Source organism: Ambystoma mexicanum, chromosome 5p (genome assembly GCF_040938575.1).
Source record: "Ambystoma mexicanum isolate Mex_15411 chromosome 5p, UKY_AmexF1_1, whole genome shotgun sequence".
NCBI classification, from domain to species: domain Eukaryota; kingdom Metazoa; phylum Chordata; class Amphibia; order Caudata; family Ambystomatidae; genus Ambystoma; species Ambystoma mexicanum.
In genome coordinates this window covers 747262511-747283259 of record NC_090930.1, presented here as the reverse complement: position 1 = coordinate 747283259, position 20749 = coordinate 747262511, and the positions used below count along the sequence as shown (strand labels likewise).

Below are 20749 nucleotides of genomic sequence, written 5' to 3'. Positions count from 1 at the left end.
TTCCATCGCTGTACCCCCATAGATTGCTCTTGTGCGTTTATCGGGAAATCAGTTTTCTTTGGGCAGACAACATACAGACCGGCTGCAGAGAGCACACACAGACCTATGGCCAGGCATATTTTACGCAGTTAAGAGAACGACTTTCCTTCGAGTTCACGTAACTTCCAGGCCAACTTAAATAACCCTGCATAGCGCAGCCGACAGCGTCACTGAACAAGAAAACATTCCCCTGGGCTTACGCTGCGCTGTATATGTTTGGATAAGATGCCAGCAGTGCTGCATTTGATTTGCTTGAAGCTCTGCAGTTTCGCTATGAACTGATTCGTTTGTGCTGCTTTTAAGGCTCTGTCCTGATTCTTTTAAAGTGAAATCAAAAAAATGTAACTGTGGTGGCGGGGGCATATTTTAGTGATCGCATTTTGATGTCCATTTCTTTCAATAAATCAATGCGCCTTGGCCTCCCCCATGGTTGCTCATTTGCAGATGTCCCCCCATTAGACTCGTTAGGCTGTAGGAAATGCCAGGTGTCGACGAGGAAACCCAAAATGGAGGAGGCACCCCCCGATAACCCGTGCGGTGTCCTCCTCCAAAAGCGCCCTCCCCCTCTCCTCAGAGGGGGGGAGGCAGAGCGCGGCAAAAGGCAAGGAAAGCCCGCGAAGGGTGGAGCGCGGCAAAAGGAAGAGGAAGCCCGCGAAGCAGGACAATGGAAAAGGGAGGAGTTACCCCCTTTAAAGCAGGCGGGTCCCCTCTGCAGAACTCATTCACCCCTGGCAGTGGGACCCGCTTGCCACCAAGGAACTTGTTTTCGTTTCAAGGGCTTCATTCGTGTGATTGCAAAGGACGTCGGCGGGAGGACGAAGCCAGCGACGGCAGCCCAGCAGCGGAAGCAGCCCTCGCCGGGCTAGTCGTTACGGGGAGAAAGCCGGGAAGAGCGGCGGCAGCCCAGCAGCGGAAGCGCCAGGAAGAGGAAGCCAGCGGCGGCAACGCAGAGGGAGAACCCAGTGACGGGAAACTGCAGCTGAGGGAGGAGCCAGGGAAGCGATCGGCGGAGGAGCAGCGAAGGAGGCCGCAGCTACTCGCGAAAGGAGTACACGCCGGTACAGGGAAGAACCAGGAGGCGGGCCGGCAAAAGGGAAAAAAGGTCGGTGCTCTCCACAAGGAAGCCACAGCTCGACGAACGAGCGGGCCCGGAAGTAGGGAGCGCAAGAGGGAGCGAGCGGCGGGGAAGCAGCGAAGGAGGCCGCGGCCGCTCGCAAAGGAGCACACGGCTGCTCACGGAGGGCCAGTACAGTGGTAGGCAGGTCGGAGCCACTGAGAGGCCACGGCTCAGCGAGCAAGCGGGCCCGCCCACGGCAAGGCAGGGGACATACGCCAGGCCACAAAACAACGGCGCACCCCACGTGGCCGGGAACCAAGGACAATCAGCAGGCCGCAACTCGTCAGGCTGGGCACGGCGGCTCAAGCAATCAAGGTTGCGGGCCAAAAGAGAAAGGGGAACGTCAGCAACAAGAATGGACCTTGCTGTATTTTTGAACATGGCCAAACAGGCTGCAGCAAAACATGGGCCCAAATGGTTAGAGGTCTTGGCGGACCAACAGGAAGGGGAAGGCACAAGCCAGGGGCCTAGCTCCCCGGTGCTTTTCCCAGACAATGACGAAATACAGGAACTGGGAGAAGAAGAACAAGTCGAGGAAGAAGAAGAGCCGGCAGGAAAGAGGAGGAGGATTCAGACGCAGCGAGCCAAGGCGAGCAAGGAGCAGGCGACAAGGAAGCCCAAGAACGTGGGGGCAAAGAACAAGGGACGGGCACAGGAGGTTGCAGCCAGTCCGGCACCTGCACCTGTGGCGCCACCAAGGGAAACAGGTCCACCCAGCACGCTTGTGACATACCGGTGGCTGCAAGGGAGGAAGGGCCAGCATCCCTGGAGGCGGTTAAAGGTATGCTAATACAATGTATGCAGGCTTGGGGTAGCGGGGGTGCGGGGCAGGTACTAAGCGGGAATGTGAATGCATTTAATCAATTGAGCGCCGGCACGGCAATGGGGCAGCAGCCAATGGGGGCTTGGGGACCAGGGGGCCTGGGGGCAAGGGGATTCCAGGCAGGGAATCGGAGTGTTCACGGGTGGCCAGGGGGGGCGAGCCGGGAACCATGGGGGCCGAACCAGTGGTCCGGGGCCTGGGTGAACTCCCTGTTTACAAGTGGGGTGGCACAACAGGGGTACGAGCCGATGGCTATGCACAGTGGGAATGCCTTAGGCCAGAATGGCCAGGGGCAAGGGCCTCAGGGTGCACAATCTACGGCGGGGAGCAGCCCTAGCCCCGTGGGGGGGCACAGCCTAGCTGCAGCGCAAGGGGAAGGGCCAAGGACAGGGTGGCACAAGCACCAGCTGGGTGGGGGCCAGGCCCTACGGTGGCGGGAACACCGCAGAGGGGAGGGCCCGTGGCAGGAGCCAGTCAAGCACCAGCCTGGTGGAGCCAAGGGGTGGCAGGGGCAGGCACAACCCCGGGGCCTAGCAGTAATGGAGGTCTGGAAGGGTTGTGGGGGCCCATGATGACACAGTATGGGAGGACAATGCCAGGGTTTGGTCCGGTAAGGGTGGCAGTGAACTCCTTGTCATGGCATATTCCGTTGACGGTAAAAGAGAGGGTGTGGAGAAAAGAATTTATTGATATTCTGGATTTTGTAGGGATGGAACCTCTGGGTAACGGGTTGAAAGAACTATCAGAAAAAGAGAAAGAGAAGAGGGATAAGGAGCAACCAAAAACAGAGGCGTCCATTCAAAATTGGCTGAAATCTTTTAAGGTGTATACATCGATTATGATTGAAAAGTATCCACAAGATGCGTCATCAATGTTGGCATATGAACAGTATATCCATGACCTGTATTTGAAGCATGGGGGGGATGCATGGTTGCAATATGACCGAGCGTTTCGTCTAAAAATGCAAGTGTGGCCAGCTTTGTCTTGGGACGAAATGGATGTGGGCGGTTTTTTAGACAAGATGATCCAGCCTGGGGCGGGGGGTGAGAAATCCCCAGGGGAGAAACCCCAAGTTTGGAAGGGTAGGGGTGGATACACCAAACGGGGGAGGGCGTCCTTTCGCGGGCACTCCTCCTGGAACAGTAGAACCAGCTACCAGGGGGAGCAAGCGGAATGCTGGAGGGTCAATTCTGAGGAGGGCTGCCCCTTTGGGAAGACATGCAGATTCAAACACCCCCGAGGGGGGAGGGCCAAGGAACACAACTCCTCAGCCGGCGAGGGGAAGCGTAAGAACAGCCCCAAACCGAATGAGAAAGTTAAGAGGGATTGACGGCTGTAACAGTATGTCGAGGCCAATACTGCATTTGTGTAATAATACCACTAAAGAGGGGCTGCCGACTCCGGTCAAACTGCAAGCGATGACTCCTTGGTTGAATATGTATCATAACAGCAAAGATGCCAGACTTTTATGGGAAGGATTCAGGTGGGGCTTTAAGATTCCATTTGCAGGAGTAAAGAAGGGAGTGGAGGCGGTAAACCTCAGGTCAGCATTAGCAATGCCGGAGGTGGTGGCAGCCAAAGTCGCCAAAGAAATCAGGTTGGGGAGAGTGGCAGGCCCTTTCCTTAAACCCCCACTGAAGGACCTAGTAGTATCCCCGTTAGGGCTGGTGCCTAAAAAGGAGGAAGGACAGTACCGGTTGACTCACCACCTCTCTTTCCCCGAGGGAGACTCATTCAATGATGGGATCGATGGGGAGCTGTGCAAAGTACAGTATTCCTCCTTTGAAGATGCGGTAGATGTAATAAGGAAGGCAGGGAAAGGAGCCGTCTTGGGGAAGGCAGATATTGAGTCTGCATTCCGGTTACTACCAATCGACAAAGACAGCCAATGTTTGTTTGGGTTCAAGGTTCAAGACAAGTACTATGTTGATAGATGTCTACCGATGGGTTGTGCCATTTCTTGTGCGTATTTTGAGGCATTTAGCAGCTTTCTAGAATTCACGGTCAAGCACGAGTGCAAGAAAGGGGGAGTGGTACACTACCTGGATGATTTCCTGTTTGTGGGGAAGAAGGGGTCAGATGAGTGTAGGGCTCTCATGGGCACATTCCAGAGATTGACAAGGTGATGGGGGTCCCGTTAGCAGGGGACAAGACAGTGGGACCAGTGACTTGTCCATCATTCCTGGTAATCGAAATTGATACTTTAAAGGTGGAGTGCAGGCTCCCTCCTGAGAAGGTGCTCAAACTGAAGGTAATCATCCATGGGCTAAAAGGGAAGAAGAAGGCTACTCTGAAGGAACTCCAGGTTTTGGCCGGCAACCTCAACTTTGCAGGAAAGGTTATCCCAGTAGGCAGAGTGTTTGCAAGGAAGATTGAACTGAAAACAGTGGGGTTACAACATGCTAATCAACACGTACGGTTGGGGTTGGAGGTTCAGGAAGACCTTGACATGTGGGACAAGTTTCTGGATCATTTCAATGGGGTTCGAGTATGGAGACGGGAGAGGGAAAAGGACGACAGGTTCAGGCTATTCACAGATTCATCCGGGGCTCTGGGATTCGGGGCAATCCTGGGCACCGAATGGTGCGGCATGGCCTGGCCAGAGGAATGGCACCGGGCAGGGGTCACCAAAGACATCACGCTGTTAGAACTCTTTCCCATTGTAGTGGCATTCAGATTATGGGGGGGGAACAACTGAAAGACAGCAGAGTCGTGCTATGGTCTGACAACTTGGCAGTAGTCCAGGTCATTAATCAGGGTAACGCTAGCAACTCCAGGGTACTACGGTTGTTAAGGGGGCTCTACAAATGCATACTGCAACTCAACATTGAAGTGCAAGCTAGGCACATTCCAGGGGTACAGAACACAGCGGCTGATGCTCTCTCTCGTTTGCAGTTGGAAAAATTTCGAAGGAATTGCCCGGGAGCAGACAAGACGATGGCCACATTCAAGGCACAGTGGTGGGGCATGATTGGGGCAATCTGAGCGCACTGATCCAAACGGCGCTCGCCCCGGGTACCACGAGCAGATACAAGGCATGCTGGGAACGCTATTTGCAATTCAAGCAGGAAGTGTTGGCTGGCAGCGAAGGGGAGCAACCAGTAAGGGCCTTCTTGGGGTGGGGCTGGCGCGAAGGGAAGTCCAGGTCATGGGTGGCTTACCACCTGGCAGCCATCGCCCACCACTCCAAACTCGAGGGGGAAAGGGATCCCACCAAGGATCACTACATTGTCACGGCCATGAAAGGGTGGGCGAAACAAGGAGCATATAAGGTTGATGATAGGAGGCCCATAGACGTGGCCAAACTCCAAAGGATCGTGGCACATTTGCAGGAGGTGTGCCGGGGAGGGTTCGAGGTGGCCCTTTTTAAAGCAGCATTCACACTGGCGTTTTTTGGGGCCTTCAGAATTAGTGAATTAGTACCCGAAAACAAAGAGGCAAAAGGGGTCGGGTTTGTGAGGGTAAAGGATGTCCAGGTCACAGGGATGCAGCTGTCAGTGTGGGTGAGACGGTCTAAAACAGACCAAGGAGGCAGAGGGTCCACAGTAACCCTCCAAGCCATCGCGGGCGACCCTATTTGCCCAGTCAGGGCGATGGCAGAGTTCCTAAAAGTGAGGCCTCCCTCAAGAGAAGAGGCACCGCTGCTCATCCATCACGAGGGGTTGGCATTGAGCCGCTATCAATTCAGACGGGTAATGGAAATGGCTCTGGAAGGGATTGGGGAGACCGAGGGTGTCTTCGGAACACACTCATTCAGGATTGGAGCGGCCACTTCTGCCGCGGTAATGGGTATGAGCGAAGGGAGGATCAAACAGATTGGCAGATGGAAGTCAGGGTGTTTTAAATTTTTTCAGGCCTGATATATCTCTTAACTTAACGTGCCACCTTCTCTCCCTCCCAGCGGCAGCCCCGAGAGGGAAACGGACGATCTGGGTGATAGGGCACTCATTTGTGTCAAGGGCAGGGGCATGCTGGTCGGCTGAACACGAGGAAATGACGGACGGCAGGTTTCGAATGGAGTGGCACAGGAAACCAGGCATGAGGTGGGCTCAGCTGCAGGGGCAGGTGCACAGGCTGCTGGCAAAGCAACAGAGACCGGATCTGTTGATCATACACCTGGGGGGGGGAACGATTTGACGAGCTTAGGGAGAGGGGCTCTGATGCGGGCGATGATGGCCTCCTTACAGGAGCTGGCAGGTCAACTGGGGGACACGGAAATCATCTGGTCCGAGTTAATCCCGAGGCAGGTGTGGCGGGGGGGCGGACAATCATGCAGCCGTTGAGAGGTCCAGAAGAAAGCTGAACGGCGCTATGGCCAGATTCTGTAAGGGCAGGGGCTTTGGCCAGATCAGGCACGGCTTAATCAATTTAAAATCTCCCGAGTATTTCCTGAGGGACGGTGTGCATTTGTCCCCACAGGGGTTGGATTTGTTTTTTCTGGAACATTTGCTCGCATTTATCAGAATTGTAAGCAAGGAGGCAGGGGGGAGCCACAGCGGGCGGTAACCCACTGGTGGCGTGGTGGTGTTTGGGCAACCAAACACAAGAGACAGACTCCGGAAGAGCCAGGAGAAAGCGGGAAGGGTCTTTGCCCTTTCCAGACCCAGCGCCCCTTGGGAGCCTAACACGGCAGGGGTGTCTGGGGGGACAACAAGGGCTCAGCTTCCCCCAAAGAAACGGCACTCTCCCCGCCCAAGGTTACCTGCAGGGGCAGGCGAGGATCAAGCAAAAGGGCTGGGAGAGTTGGGCCTATGAGGACTTGTGGAAAGCAAGGGGGAAGCAGGTTTTCGGACACGGAGCAGTCGCCGCATCTTACAAAGTATCTCCACTAATGTGTGCAGTGTGTTTTATGACCTGTGGAGAATAAATCTGCGGCCTTTTTATGCCAAAAAACCAAGCAAGGCTCATGTAACACTTTTCTGGGGGGAAAGAAAGGGGGTGTGAGTAGTGCTGAATAATGGGTCCAAAAATGGACGGATGCACGGATTATGCTCACTGCTGCTCCTCGCTAGATACATGGAGGGTTTTTTAAGATAGACTACACTCCCATCTTACGCTCCCTGCCAGATATTGGGGCACATTTTCAGTTTGCCGGTCTAGAGATTAAGTGACGATAATAACGTTTACCAGCACTTTTCCGGACCGGCAAACTACATTTTCGAGTGGGGAAGCCTGGGTATTACCGGCAATCTCCCTGATGGAGTCTGGTGGACTCCATGGAGTGAGGATTAAGATTGTAATATGCTAGTAGTACTGATAGATCAGATGCCGGTAACGGTATTACTATTTGACGGTTTCCAGGCGGTAATACCATCCGGATACCGGCAAACTTCGAATGAGCCACATTGAGTGTCCTATAACAAACACAAGTTGTCTGAAGTAAGACAAAATATTTGAGAATCAGGCAATAAAAAACAAAAAGAGCTATCCTCTTAATTTGATATCAGAAAACCGAACTGAAATGAGAATGTATGATGTTATGTACATTGGCCCTGCCACCCCTACACTACAGCAAGGGAGATGCATTGTAACCAAAGATTCAAGTCTTGCAAGCACAGACAAGAAGTCTCAATACATTTGATGTATGTTCCAGTGAAAAAAACAAATACATAGCATTTTCAACAAATAGAAAATACAGAAAAATGCTTGTATTAAAAATATATAAGGGGGCAGGGTAAGGGATGAAAGGAGGTGAGGGAGGGGGTTTGTTTATAATAAAAGAGAAACCGGGTCTTGGGGAGACACCGGAATAAAAAAAATATTAATTTTGCCATTTTCATTTAGTTAAAAAAAATGTTTTAATACATTTTTCGTTAAATTGACCTCCGCCTGTTCCACTGTGCAGTCTAGGCAGGCCACACATATATAGATCTTGGTTAAGGGAACAAAAGAACCTGTGGCATAAAATGATCGTTTGGTTCTTTAGCCTAGTTTGGGAATAAATCACCACCATTGATTTATATAAGGGAACGTGTCCGACTCAGATGTTTAAAATGTTCTCACACACTTATGAAAAAAATGGTTTCTTATGGTGTTGGTCGTTTGGTGAAGTATGCACAATTGTTTGGGCCTACTGGCAACTGTTATTGAATCATTTTATCCAGAAGCATATCTGTTATTAGTAGTTTCGTTTATTTATTTGTAACGCGCAGCCGAGTCCTGGGGCATCTTGGTAAGATCTAGGAGATAAGCAGTTACAATGATGAGAATTGAATTTGTTCCATCTGTCAATCGTGACTATTTAGTAGCCACATTGTAAGGAAAGCTTCAAAAGAAAATTGCCATTTTTCAAAAAAGTGAACAGTATGCTTCTCAGGCAAACTACACAAACTATTAAAGAAGTGAATAGCACTTGCCTAAGTGTAGCAGTGAGGTATTTCAGCAGTGCTGTGTTCAAAGAGACAAACTAGACACAAACATGCTGGGCCTTAAAATGCTTGTCATAAATGAATGCTCTGCTGAGATTACCACTCTGCTAATCATATTCAACAGTTAGCGGAAACATATCTCTTAGATTTTCCGGAAATTAAGCAAATCCCGCCGGAGTAAACACCACCCTTTAAAATGCAGCCGATTATAGCATATACATTTCAGACAGGCATGTTGCCCCAATGACCCAAACCACTCCATCTCTGTGTGCACATATAGGCACACAACCACACTCTTCACACACGATGCATTCTTCCCATGGCAGCAGATGGTTATGGGTTGGGAGCTTTTTAAAGATCAGCTCAGACCTGGCTGTACTTAATTGTATAATGGGACTCACTGGCAGTAATACAATTCTGACAGTGGGTGGGGAGTACTGCTAGTGATCTTAAAAAAAAAAACCACCACACTGGCAGCAACTCCCCCCGTGTTACTCGCCACATTTGGTAGTGCAGTAGAGTGGATATTACTGGGTGTAGGGAGGCTGCATTTCTCCCCTCTAATGGCGATTTCAATAGTTCAATAAAGCTGCTACTAACAGTTCTTGATCCCAGCGGTACTCCTACAGCCCATTCTGCAATTCATTTTGACGATCATTTTGAAAAAAATGCATTTTGAAGCATCCTTTTTCACGTTCACTGTATTAACTGCCACACACGTTGTGAGCCTGTCTTTACTGATGATATTGCAATATCACAGTGCATAGGGAACAGAATACTCTAGAATTGTGGAGTTTTCAGTAAAGTTAGTCCCTCAAAATGGTTTGAGATGAAGAGCACAAAAAGCAAATATCACAACATTTTATTGACGAGAATAGAAAATAAAATGATTAACTGGGCAAACTAGCTCATCACAATGCACCTTAAGGCAGAATGTCTAGACATAAGCTTTTTGGGAAAACAGTCACCAACAATCAGTAATTAATCTGTTAGCTGAGCCAAATAGAAGAAGTCGAGGGCATATAGAGCATATATGCTTGTCTTAAAAATTCAAGAAGTTACAGTCATAAAATGAATGTTCATTGGGATCCAAGGTTTATGAAGGTTGCAGGGTCAAAGGTAAGGGGCCCGTTTCTTTAGTAAGGCTGCTTCAAAGGACCAGATCCCCACATAAACACTGACCTTCTGGACCCGAGGCAGAGCAATAAGCCCTTCTCTGTTATGTGCTTACTTCCTAGCATGAGATCTCAGATTTGTGCAGCACATTTTTCTGTTAATGATGTACCTCATTTAACATACAATGCACTGTTTTGAAAACAAAGCAAGCAGCACCAAATAAAGCCACCTTTTTGGCTATAACCTTTGAACTCCGATTCATTGGACAACCAAAACACAATTTCGAATTTAGTAAAGCGTTCCACATCACCTGCCCATAAACGCAATATGTTGATGTGTGAATTATGAATGAATGTCTATACTTAAATAACTTGTCATATTCAGCTGCTGCGACATGAAGGATGTAAATGAATTCAGAATGGTCTTGCGATTATGGATATATAGGTCTCAATGATGGTGCAGCTTCATACAAAAATATTAGAAGGATATATTTTATTCCAATTTTATCATAATTCTGGAAAGGAGCAGAGAAATACCTCCCCGTTTTCACATGGTACAATACATTGTACACAACATAGGTGAGGAGGTGGATGGTTAGGAGTGCCCGTATCTGAAGATAACCTATCAAAGGCAGGGACTTAATTACAATAAGGACATGTAGGCCCCGGCCTACAGCCGCAGATTGCAAGGGGGGCGAAACATTTAAATGTGTATTAAGTGTCATGTTACATCTTTATGTATATTGCCTATTTGAAATTCATTTTTCTTTGTAGAGTTTTGTTCAGAGTTGGGCTGCTAAGGAGCACTCCTCTGATCAAGTGCATGTGTTGCCTGAGACCGTCATGTGGTTTGACAGAACGTGACATCGCGCTGTGACATCAAAGCAGGTGTTATCACATCTGGCACACGACAGGGAAGCACTCATAAACAGCCCCCTATTGCACACTCAAAAGGAGCAGCGCTTGACATAGCCTCCAGGTGCATATCAAAAGCACCGACACTGCACACAATTGTGACAGCAGAAGGATCCCTCTCTGACTGCATCCACAAAGCTGTGGTGGTCTTTCATATTGGCCCCCCATGTTCCTGCAGAGAACAAAGCACTTGCCCACCCCATTGAAGAAATAAAGTGGTGGTGTGTGCAAGCTCTTTTTGTCATGTGCTTTTTAGGGATAAAGAAAGGCTTCAGATCACTGATAAGGCCCAAATAATAGGATGAATGTTGGACCACGCCTGCCTAGGTTAGCATCAGCGGTACAAGTCCTAAAAGATAAGTGGGGGTGTGGGGACGGCACAAAGCAAAGAATGTATGTACATTTTCCCATCCCTGCAATAAAACAAAAGACGGTATGAGCCATGTTTTGCCCTTTAACACTTATGTTTTAATGTGGTCTTGTGGTGAAGAGTTCAGGTTTGAAACCCGATGGTCAGAGTTTGAGTCTTAGCTCAGACTGCACTATACCCATTAATTAAATCTGTGAACTAAACCCAAGAATTAAATTATATTTAGTGAAGAACCTTTCTCAGAGGACACTGAAAATTGAACCTCAGCGCCCTCCTTGTTATTGCAAATTGTATTTGAGTGGCATGAACCTGGTAACAGCAGAGAAAAAGCGGTTCCTCAACTAAGTTTTGAAATGTTGCTCTGGTTGTGGTTACACTTTATGTCCATGCGCCAAAGAACAAAAAAAAAAAAAAAAAAAAAAAAAAAGAACGACTCAGTTTTTAGTGATGATGGATAGTATATTAAGTGTACAGTTGCCCTTTGTGATGACACTTGTTTCGACGGATCGCGGACTGATACGTATGGACGTCAGGGAGCTTACACTTTTCAGGTTGGGATTGAACCCATGACTTCATACGCATGCTGAAAGACATACATTGGCCCGGATTTGGAAAAGATGGTGAGATACGTCCAAACGCGTATTACAAATATGTTGCCCCAGTGCAAGTGCAATTTAGTATTAGTAGGACAGAGATGACCCTAGTGCAAAAATGTATTCTTTCAATGCATATTTGCACCAGGTCAGCATTGGCCCCGTGCTAGGTTAGGTTGTTTAGTGGAACAGAAAAATGGGTACTCTAAATAGAATATTTTGTGCTAAGCTTGTTCATCTCACAGAGCCACGGGTTTAAGCAGATGTTCAAATCAAACAGTGTTCCTTTTGTGCAGCTATATTACACAAATGATTCAAAAGCTATATGTAATATATGCAAGAAAGTACTTGGCTGAAATAAGAGATACATACATATTCACCTTGCCTGCTATTTGTGTATGCCACTTTAAATGGTAAATGCATTTGACAATCAGTAATGTAGCAGAGTTCCCAAAACAAACTGGTTGAAGGTACAGTTACCTGGTAAAATAAAGGCACCAATATCCCATAACTAATCCATCAAGCATCTGGACACAGATGGGGAGTTCAGAGCATATGCAAGCAACAAAAACATAACTAATAGAGCATTTGCATACCAAAATCCTCACTTTTGTGTTTTATTTTTATTGTTTTTTTTAAACAGTTTCATTGCCCAAGCCATGTCATAAAGGAATTAATGTTTTAGTACCAAAATATATCAAACTACATTTTCAGCTGACCTCGACCTTTTGGATCTGTGGCTCTACAATAAATTACCATCTGGCCATGTTTGTATGATGGCATCAACACAAGAAGGATAAGCCAGGCTTTGAATTCATGTTTAACTTATATGGAGACATACAATGGATAGAAACAGAAAACAAATGAAATGTGTAATAACATGGCACCAAAATGAAATCACCGTATCAGCCATAACTTTGGCATTTAAAAATTGGAAAACAAGAGTTCAACTTGGCAAAGAATTCCCCATGATCTCAATACAAACATTATATATTAATATTGTGAATTGTTAATATATCTGGATATTTGAATAACTTTCTCATATTTTGGGTTAATGAGCATGCAGGATATCTGAAGATTCAAAATTATGTTGCGATTTCAAATGTGTGGGCCCCAATAATGGGGGGAACTTTATGATGAAAGTTATGAGGCAAAATAGAATTCACTCCAATACGATCAGAACTTTTGATGGGGGTGTGGACCTTTCCTTGCCACATGACAAAATAAACTGAACCAATCATAACAAAGGTGAGAATAAGTTCAAGTGTTAGGGTTCCTAATGTTTTCTCTTCAGAAACTGTCCGGTCAGAAAACGCTGAATCAAATGACGCTGCATGGGGGAGTTTGTTATGGAAGCCCAAACATACTGAAAATAGAGGAAATTCTTGGGAAATTGCAAGATGAAGGGAGCTGGTCAAACACGAAGTGTAGAGCTGGGTCCCACCTTGGATATAGCTGTTGGGAATCCCCTTTTCAAAGACCTTTTCCAGAGGTAGCCTGAATGAGGACTGGGCTGCAAGGGATTTTTGTATTAGTGTCACAGGCCACAGGACAGTTCAGGGCTGCAGGATACCTCAGGTTTGAATCCCAGTCCATGCTTCAAGACAGGTTTATGGTATAAAGTGCATTATAAAAGATTAATTAAAATGTATTTAAATTAGTGTGCCCCAGAATTTAGGATTTCACAGGGAGCATAACACCCGACCGTAAACAAATAACTGAACTGCTGAGTTTTCACATGGATAATTTAAGCTCAGATTTGTGAGATGGTGTAAACAATTTCACAGTATTGAAAGAGTTTTTCAGATTCCTGACTTGTGGAAAACCATAGTTTACATAAAAAGAGAACTATTGATACAAGCTATACTTTTTCAAGTATATTAGGAAGGAGGTTAATTAGTCCAAAAGAAAAGAACATAAAGTTACATATTCCCAAATATCATAGGTCAGAAAGCCTTAAGTGAACTCCTAATGTCAGGTAACATTGAAGTGTTCATGTATGTCTTATAACAAAGTTATCTGATCATGTTTCCATGACATTTTTTCTGCTCTCCAAAAATAAATGTTTCTATTCTAAATCCAACCCTGTAGTCCTAGTAGTCCAACATCATACTTTGAATGTTATAGATACGTGCCTAAACTTGAAACCAGACTAGATGTACCCATAGAATAACCAAGCGATATGTGAATCCAATGTAGGTTTGTTTCTGATGTCAATAATTGGCAATGGTGTTAGAAAGTCATGATGAAAATATGGAAATATATTTTGCAATAGATCTGACAAGCAGAACATAACTGAATTTTTAGCATGGAGGTGATTACATAATTTGATTTTATATGGATGGATGTTTGTGTGTATTGTGAATCTGAATGTAAACAAGTTAATAGCTGGCAGGGTGTGTTTTTTGTTCTGTAGACAAGCGGTCTGTATTCATACGGAATATTGTGGGTGTTTTTCCCAGCATTCAGTTAGGGGGGCGGGGACTTTACTTCTGATGTTTTTTTTAAATCAAACAGAATGTTCAGATTAAAAACAGCTCGTTTCTTGTCCCAGAATGTTGGGGTGGGATAGCCATGGTAAATTGGGGGGTTTAGAATAGGGGGCGTCTATTTGCCTACTGAATTTCCAAAATGGATGCAAAGTGAATATGATTCAACAGCTAGCACTGGAGCACACTTTGCCATGGTGCAAATATGCATCGAAAGAATACAATGTTTGCTTCAGGCAGAGTTTTGCAACCTAATGCCAATACCATCCAAAACTGCAATTGCACCAGTGCAAAGTTTCTGTACTCCAGCTCCAGACTTCCACAATTACAATGGGGGAATGAGCTGCTGAGGAGGAAAAGGAAAGGGAGTGAGGAGAGCCTTTTGTGCCAGCTCAAGAATAAGCTTACTGCATGTAAAATCATTTTAAGCAACATGCCATCCAAGCTAGAGATCTGTAAACACTGGTTTCTTACCTCTGGGAATGCTGATGTCACAGTTAAGGTTCTTCCCCTGCAGGCGGTAGAAAGCCACTTCCTGGAGACGTGCTCGCTCCAGCTCAGAAAGGCCCTGTAAGGATGCTGGTTGCAGTCTGACATTCTGCCCAAACATTGTTGCCCAGATGAAGTTGCCCTGTAAGAGAGAACAACAAACGATCCACATATCATGAAGTGCTTTGGTAGAATCCTAACTCTTTAGCTAGAAGATTGTCCAATGTAAACTGATCACCATGCACAATAAAGACTTGGCACGCGAGAGTAAAGCACACCTCTCACAGCCCTATGCACATCACGTGCTGAGCTCTCAGTCAGCACTCTGGACTAGCAGATGCAATTTCAAAAGGAAACCGAGTACCAACTTGTTCGTCACCACACAGAATTTCAGAGGAACTGTCAAAACGAGGTTGTAAAAGTACTGCTCGTGTGAAATCAACTATAAAGAGATTATACAACACTGTAGTTTCCTATACTACGAAATGTTGGCACGGTGTCAATGTCACAACAGCTTGCCATACTACTAATCCACGGCACAGAGTCAATGCCACTACAGTTTCCCACAACTCTAACCTTCGGCACATCAGCAACGTCACTATAGTTTCCCACAATACCACAGCGTCAATGTGATTGGCACTGTGTGTGCTGTGAGCTGTCATTGATACATTTGAAACTGATTTCACTAAAGTCACAAAGAGACGATCTTTTCTCAAATGTTACATAAAGGCCATGTGCAAGTTTCCATATGTTGGGCACGGCCCACATAGTCTGATAGATTCCCAGGTTCACACTGTACAACTTGTTGGAACTTGCCACAAAAAGAATAGAACACAATCACTATGCAAGCATTTTAATGCAAAAGGTAAATTATTGGAGGACTACTTCCTAATTAAAAATAAATAAATAAACATATCCCCATCAGTGATCCATTGTTTCCAAGTGCACGTGTGTCTGTATGACGCGCCTATTGACAACCTCATTGCTACTGATCTATAGTTCGTATTGTGGGGGGGGGTGGCTTGAAGACTGGTGGCAGTGCCACCAATTTGCTAACTTGTCATGAACATGATGAGGTCAGAGGCAGTCAACTGGACTAAGCGCGGCACTGCAAATAGTTCATGCGGTTTCTTGTTCTGCATGCAACATTGGAAATGGTTTCAAACAGCAATGAAGGAAGTGGGTGCGTGCTCCTGGGGGTGGGGAACCACCAATGCCACGTGGAGCAACAACTGAATGACATCAGGGATGGGAACGCCACCCCTGGTGCACAGACGCCGCCAACAGTTCTGACGTCAGGGGAAGCAGAAAGATGAAGCGGGCATAGATTAACAAACACGCCACATCTATTGAATATGGGAATGCGACTGTATTTACATTTCTTATGATTAACTTTCCAAAACAGAAGTAAGGCAATGTCCATCATTTCTCTCTTGCTTGTGCCAGCCGCATAGCTATCTTTCTGGCTCTCTGGACCAACTGACCTGTTCTTGCAGTCCTCCGACACAAGATGGCCCGCCACGCTAAAACCAGGCTACGAAACATGTCCGATGTATGGCTTGCCTCGTGAAGCTTCAAAATGCACGCTTTCTGAGATCAAAAACTGCTTTATGAGAGTCGGGAACAGATCATTAAACTGCATTAGCACACAAGAGGTTTGTCCTGGCCAATCGCGTTGCTTGGAGCGCAGGCAATAACTGCAGATACTGTCATCGATCACTGAGCAATCAAAGGCCCGGTGCCACTCCTGCGTTGTTGCGTTTACCCCTACACCAGCTGAGAAAAAAGAAAGGGGCCCCTTTCATTTTGAAGGAAAACTCCTAATTCTCATGGGAGCCATGTTACCCTGGTATTTTCGGTGAGGGAAACATGTTTGCATTAACATCTTCCCCCGACACAAAAACAAAGCTGCAAAGCTCTCTTTGCCGGTGAAAATAACCCAATAATACGCATTTAGGGGGTTGTTCAGGATGTTAAATCCTCTCTCATTGTTAATCGCAATAACTTTGCTCGGGACATTCTGTCTGGCTTCCAGGATTTAAGAGTCAATATTTAGCCTGCAGCTGTGGGCTGCAACATGAACTCAAAACACCACACATGTAGTACCTTCCCAGCAGAGCAAGAACACTCAGCATCTGAAACACACGAAGAAAGGGCAAACAGACCTTCGGCATCAAAGGCGTGCACCACGCACAAGGAACGTGCCGATTAATCTACGCATTTATTTTCATGTCTCTGGCATTTCTGAAATGACTGGTGTACGGGTGCTTCCATATGCAATGTGCGACTGTGCACCAAGAAGGATAACTAAAAGAGAGTCCAAATACCTAGTGGTTGTCTGAAATCCAAATGTTCCCCAGCCGATGAAGCGGGCAGCCAATCAGCATTCGGCATGCCGCCTCGTGAGACTGCCTAAATCAATAGCAAGTTAGGGCGCTCCGAGGAAAAAGCCTCTTGCACTAATTAGAGGGCGCACTATTATTTACCATGCCCGCAATACATTTTAATGTAACGGAAGAAGAAAAAAATGAAATGGAAAAAAAACAAATTAATTCGCATGTACACAGTTTTTATCCCAGTCACAATTAAGTATGGGGTAATACACTATATGTAATTCATATCCCACAGAAGAGGGCATGCTGCATAGCGGCTACCCCCATTTAAGCATGTCCAAAACGTACTGTTCTTGTTGCCATGGAACCGCTTCTATGTTCGTACTGTTAGTCAACTGGCTCCAACGTGCGTTTGTAATCAATCAGTGGGGTCTTGGCGAGAGGGTTACAGAGGAATCTTAAGCACCTTTGGACGGATTCATTATTTTTCTACACATCAATGTTTATGCATTTATGTTTTAAATTCAAGTAGCCAAGGTCGACTTGACACATCCATGCTCATCCTAGCTCTCTGGCGTGCCAGTATGCGTCGTAGCACAAGCTTGCACCACTACCAATGCTATTTTGGTCCACGTGTGTCAGCGCCCATTAAATGCGTGCATATATGAGGGTAAAGCATGCCACTGAGGGCACAACACTTGGTGCTCGAAGCTCAATGTATACAGCTCTACACTCCTTTGACAGTTCTGTCAATTGGCACCACCACCCTGGCCGATGGCCTCCCACTGCCATGCCTCTCCTCAGCTCACGTCCTCCTCAACCCCCTAGTCCTCCCCACCATATCTTTTTTCCCCTTTTAACCATGTTCCTTCCACATTCTTTTGTAGAGGAGCAGGTCTGCACATTTCCACCCCCGCCCCTCAACTCCTGCCCCTTCACTGCCATTCAGAGGCGTAGCCAGGATTTTCTAACAAGTGGGGCCTGAAGCTAATGTAGTTGGGCCCAGGCAGTGACATAACAGCTGTTAATGCCCACACAGCGCTGCTGAGTGGGCATTTACAGATTGTGGGAGGGCCTTGCCCGCTTAGGCCCTACCCTGTCTACGGCTCTGCCGCCATCATATTGAAACGTCAGAATAGCACTACTTGGGACCCCATGTGTTATCTCTATACGGCATTGAGTGTACGAGAGATGCTATGTACTCGGACAACTGTATCGAATGTATCCACACACTGAAAGAGTGGAAGGATATTGTGTGGAAGAATGTCAACATGCACCATTGGACACCATGGAGCGCTGAGTGAAATCTGATGAGGGCAGAGTGAGGTCATGAAGGAGATGTGTAAAGACACACTGAAACAATATGAAAATACTTAAGAGTGATGAGGCAACTGAAACAACAAGAGAAACATGTACGAAATAAAAGAGTTATCATGTATGCAAAAGATAAGTAACTTCCTGGCCAATAAGTGTAAATACGCAGCTACGCAAGGTAGATAAAGACATACAGAAGTTTGCTATAGAGGAATATATAATGTGGCTAGAACGGCCATAATTGGAAGATGGACGCCGGCTCGTGTTAATACTCAACCCAGCAACCTCCGAGACAGACCAAGGTTGCAGAGTCAGAAGACGCTGGAAAACAGCTTTGTGTGCAAAACACAGAGGAGTCTGTTGGCCTGGGATCAAGGATGCCATTTTCAAGGAATAGCTGCGAAGACGCATAAGCCATGTATGCGAGACATTCTTTTTTTCTTTAATCTAAGAGAAATATCTGCAATAGCCAAGTATTGGACAAATAAAAATTTATAACATATTTACAAGATGGAGTCAGGAAGTCGCTAGAGGCGCAATGACACCTAGCATAATTGAATCAAATAGCAGTAAATAAGAGGTCGAAATGAACAAATTCGTGGTCTCTTCAGACATGATTCAGAAGTCAAAAACAAGCGCTATTAATTAAGCTGTGGATGAAGATAGTGATGTGCTTAAATTCCCTTGGATGTCCCAGAACAGAGCAGGCTACAATGTCAACAACAGATGGGAAACTTTGGCTCATGGTCAAACTGATGAGATGGAATCTGGAAAAGCTGAGCCTAATCCGACGTGACTCAAGCACCTGGGTTTGGTTTGCTTACGTGCTGCTCACGAGCCGAAAGTCCAAGGTTGGGTTAGAATGCCAATCAGTGGGTCTATGCGGTAGCCTGCTATTTAATGTTGCATAGATCAATCTGCTGCCATCTTGCTTGCTATAATCAGTATTATACGCATTTAGAGGTAGGTGGAGGTATGCCTTACAGATAAGAGGTAAATGGTGGTCGAACTCCTCCCCCCGCCCATTTATTTCTGTACGTAGGTATGGTCCCCCAACCAATCCCTCCAATAGGTTTAACAGTTTGCCACCAAAATACGATTGGTGTTGTATTTTGGGCAAGGTAAGGTGTGCCGTGAGGTACCTTCCATTTTCTGGTGGGTTTCCTCTGCATTTCCCTTTCAGCGCTCGGTGCGCATTTGCAATATTTGTGGCTTCCCGCTCCCTGGGCCTGCCTGTTCCTCCCTGGTCCCGCCCCCTCCCCTGATTGGTGGATGGATTTCTCCTGGCTAGCGAGGCCGTAGGTCTGCAGGCCGGTGATTCTCCTTCATTCTGCTCTCCGCCATTTCCAGCGGACCCCGACGAAGGTAAGGAGTCTCCAGACCCTCACCTCCAAGAAAGCCAACTTTACAATAATTAAATGGCGCTTAAAAGCACCATTGCGCACTCGGAGCGTGGTTTGTGTCATGGAGCCAACAGCTTCCTGGTTTCCCTTGTGCCCACCTCCCAATCCACCCACTGCATCCAGATTGGTCCACATAACCCATATCAAGGACACCCCAGGGCAGCCCTCTGCCCGGCAGCGCCCGTGGCGAAGGACCACGAGGCAAAGGGCGGCTCCTGCATTGGCAGCTCCAAGATGTGTCTGCAGGTGTCAGCAGGGGAAGCAATGAAGCCAGGAGACGGCAGACCCCAACAAAAACTGAGTGTGGTAAGGGTGGGGTGTAGAGCAATTACTCTATTCCAGAAAACCCCTGCCACTTTACCTTACCTTTCCTTAGCATAGACTGCCATAGACTTACATAATGAATACTTAGAAAGACTTGTGACCACTGCAAATGGACCGTCAATGTTGCCCTGCAATAAATACCAACTTACCTACCAATGTCTGCTAGTACCACACCAGGAGGGAACTGTGTAGATTAGCCTGCGTCGCACCTAAATAGAACTATGAATGCTAGCATGTGCCACACTCAGACACAATTCCTAACTTTGGCATGTGCCGTATCTAGACAGGATTGTGAATATTAGCATGTTGCCACACCTAGACAGAATTATGAAGATTGCCAAGCACTAAACTTATAAGAAATTGAGACTGTTGGCATGTCCCGCACTTTGATAAAATTATGAACATTGGCCTGTGTGGTATATGGATGGTATTGTTAGGGTTGGTGAGTGCCACGCTCAAACTGAATTGTGTAGGGCAGCAAGTGCCACACTTAGATAGAACTGTGAATGCTTGCATGTTAAATGTCACATAACCCACTAACCAATATAAACGAACTATCTGCATACTTAAAACTCACAACCATCTCTTGCACAGCCAGCTGCAAGCACTTCACCACACTGCAACAAGACATAAGCCGCACCAACAGCACACACGGACTGACACCTATCCAATACTCGCACCAAAGCTCGGCACCTGGTGTCTACCGAGTTGAAGCTGCCAACAGTACACCACTCCTCCCACTATCCCACCTTCTCATTTACAGATCCTCCAGAGCGCCTGGGGACCAATTCTGTTGGTGACGGTGCGCTATATAAGTACCATTAACATAACATAGGATGATGTATATTGGGGTACAAAACCTCTATCTAATCAAGTTGGTGTGCGAGTGTGCAAGCATCAGTCCGATGTCTGCCAGTTTTCCCTGCTTTATTAAAGTGAGAATTAAGTAGTACTTGGCCATATTCTTTGAGTCTGTCCGGTTATTTGGTCTGAGATCTTTATTGGTAATCCCATCTAGCACAAGACACTTCAAGGTGCTAGAGCACACTTTCACCTC

The 20749-nt window shown here is 46.7% G+C and overlaps 1 protein-coding gene across 3 annotated transcripts in view; it reads right to left on the bottom strand.

Moving 5' to 3' along the window:
- The window catches only part of LOC138481164 (rho GTPase-activating protein 6-like), a 2140333-nt gene that overhangs the window by 552653 nt on the left and 1566931 nt on the right, over positions 1-20749 (bottom strand). For all 3 annotated transcript variants that reach the window (XM_069613116.1, XM_069613117.1, XM_069613115.1), the window contains one exon: positions 14304-14460. In XM_069613116.1, the coding sequence (XP_069469217.1) occupies positions 14304-14460 (157 nt within the window). The remainder of the gene's footprint in view (positions 1-14303; positions 14461-20749) is intronic.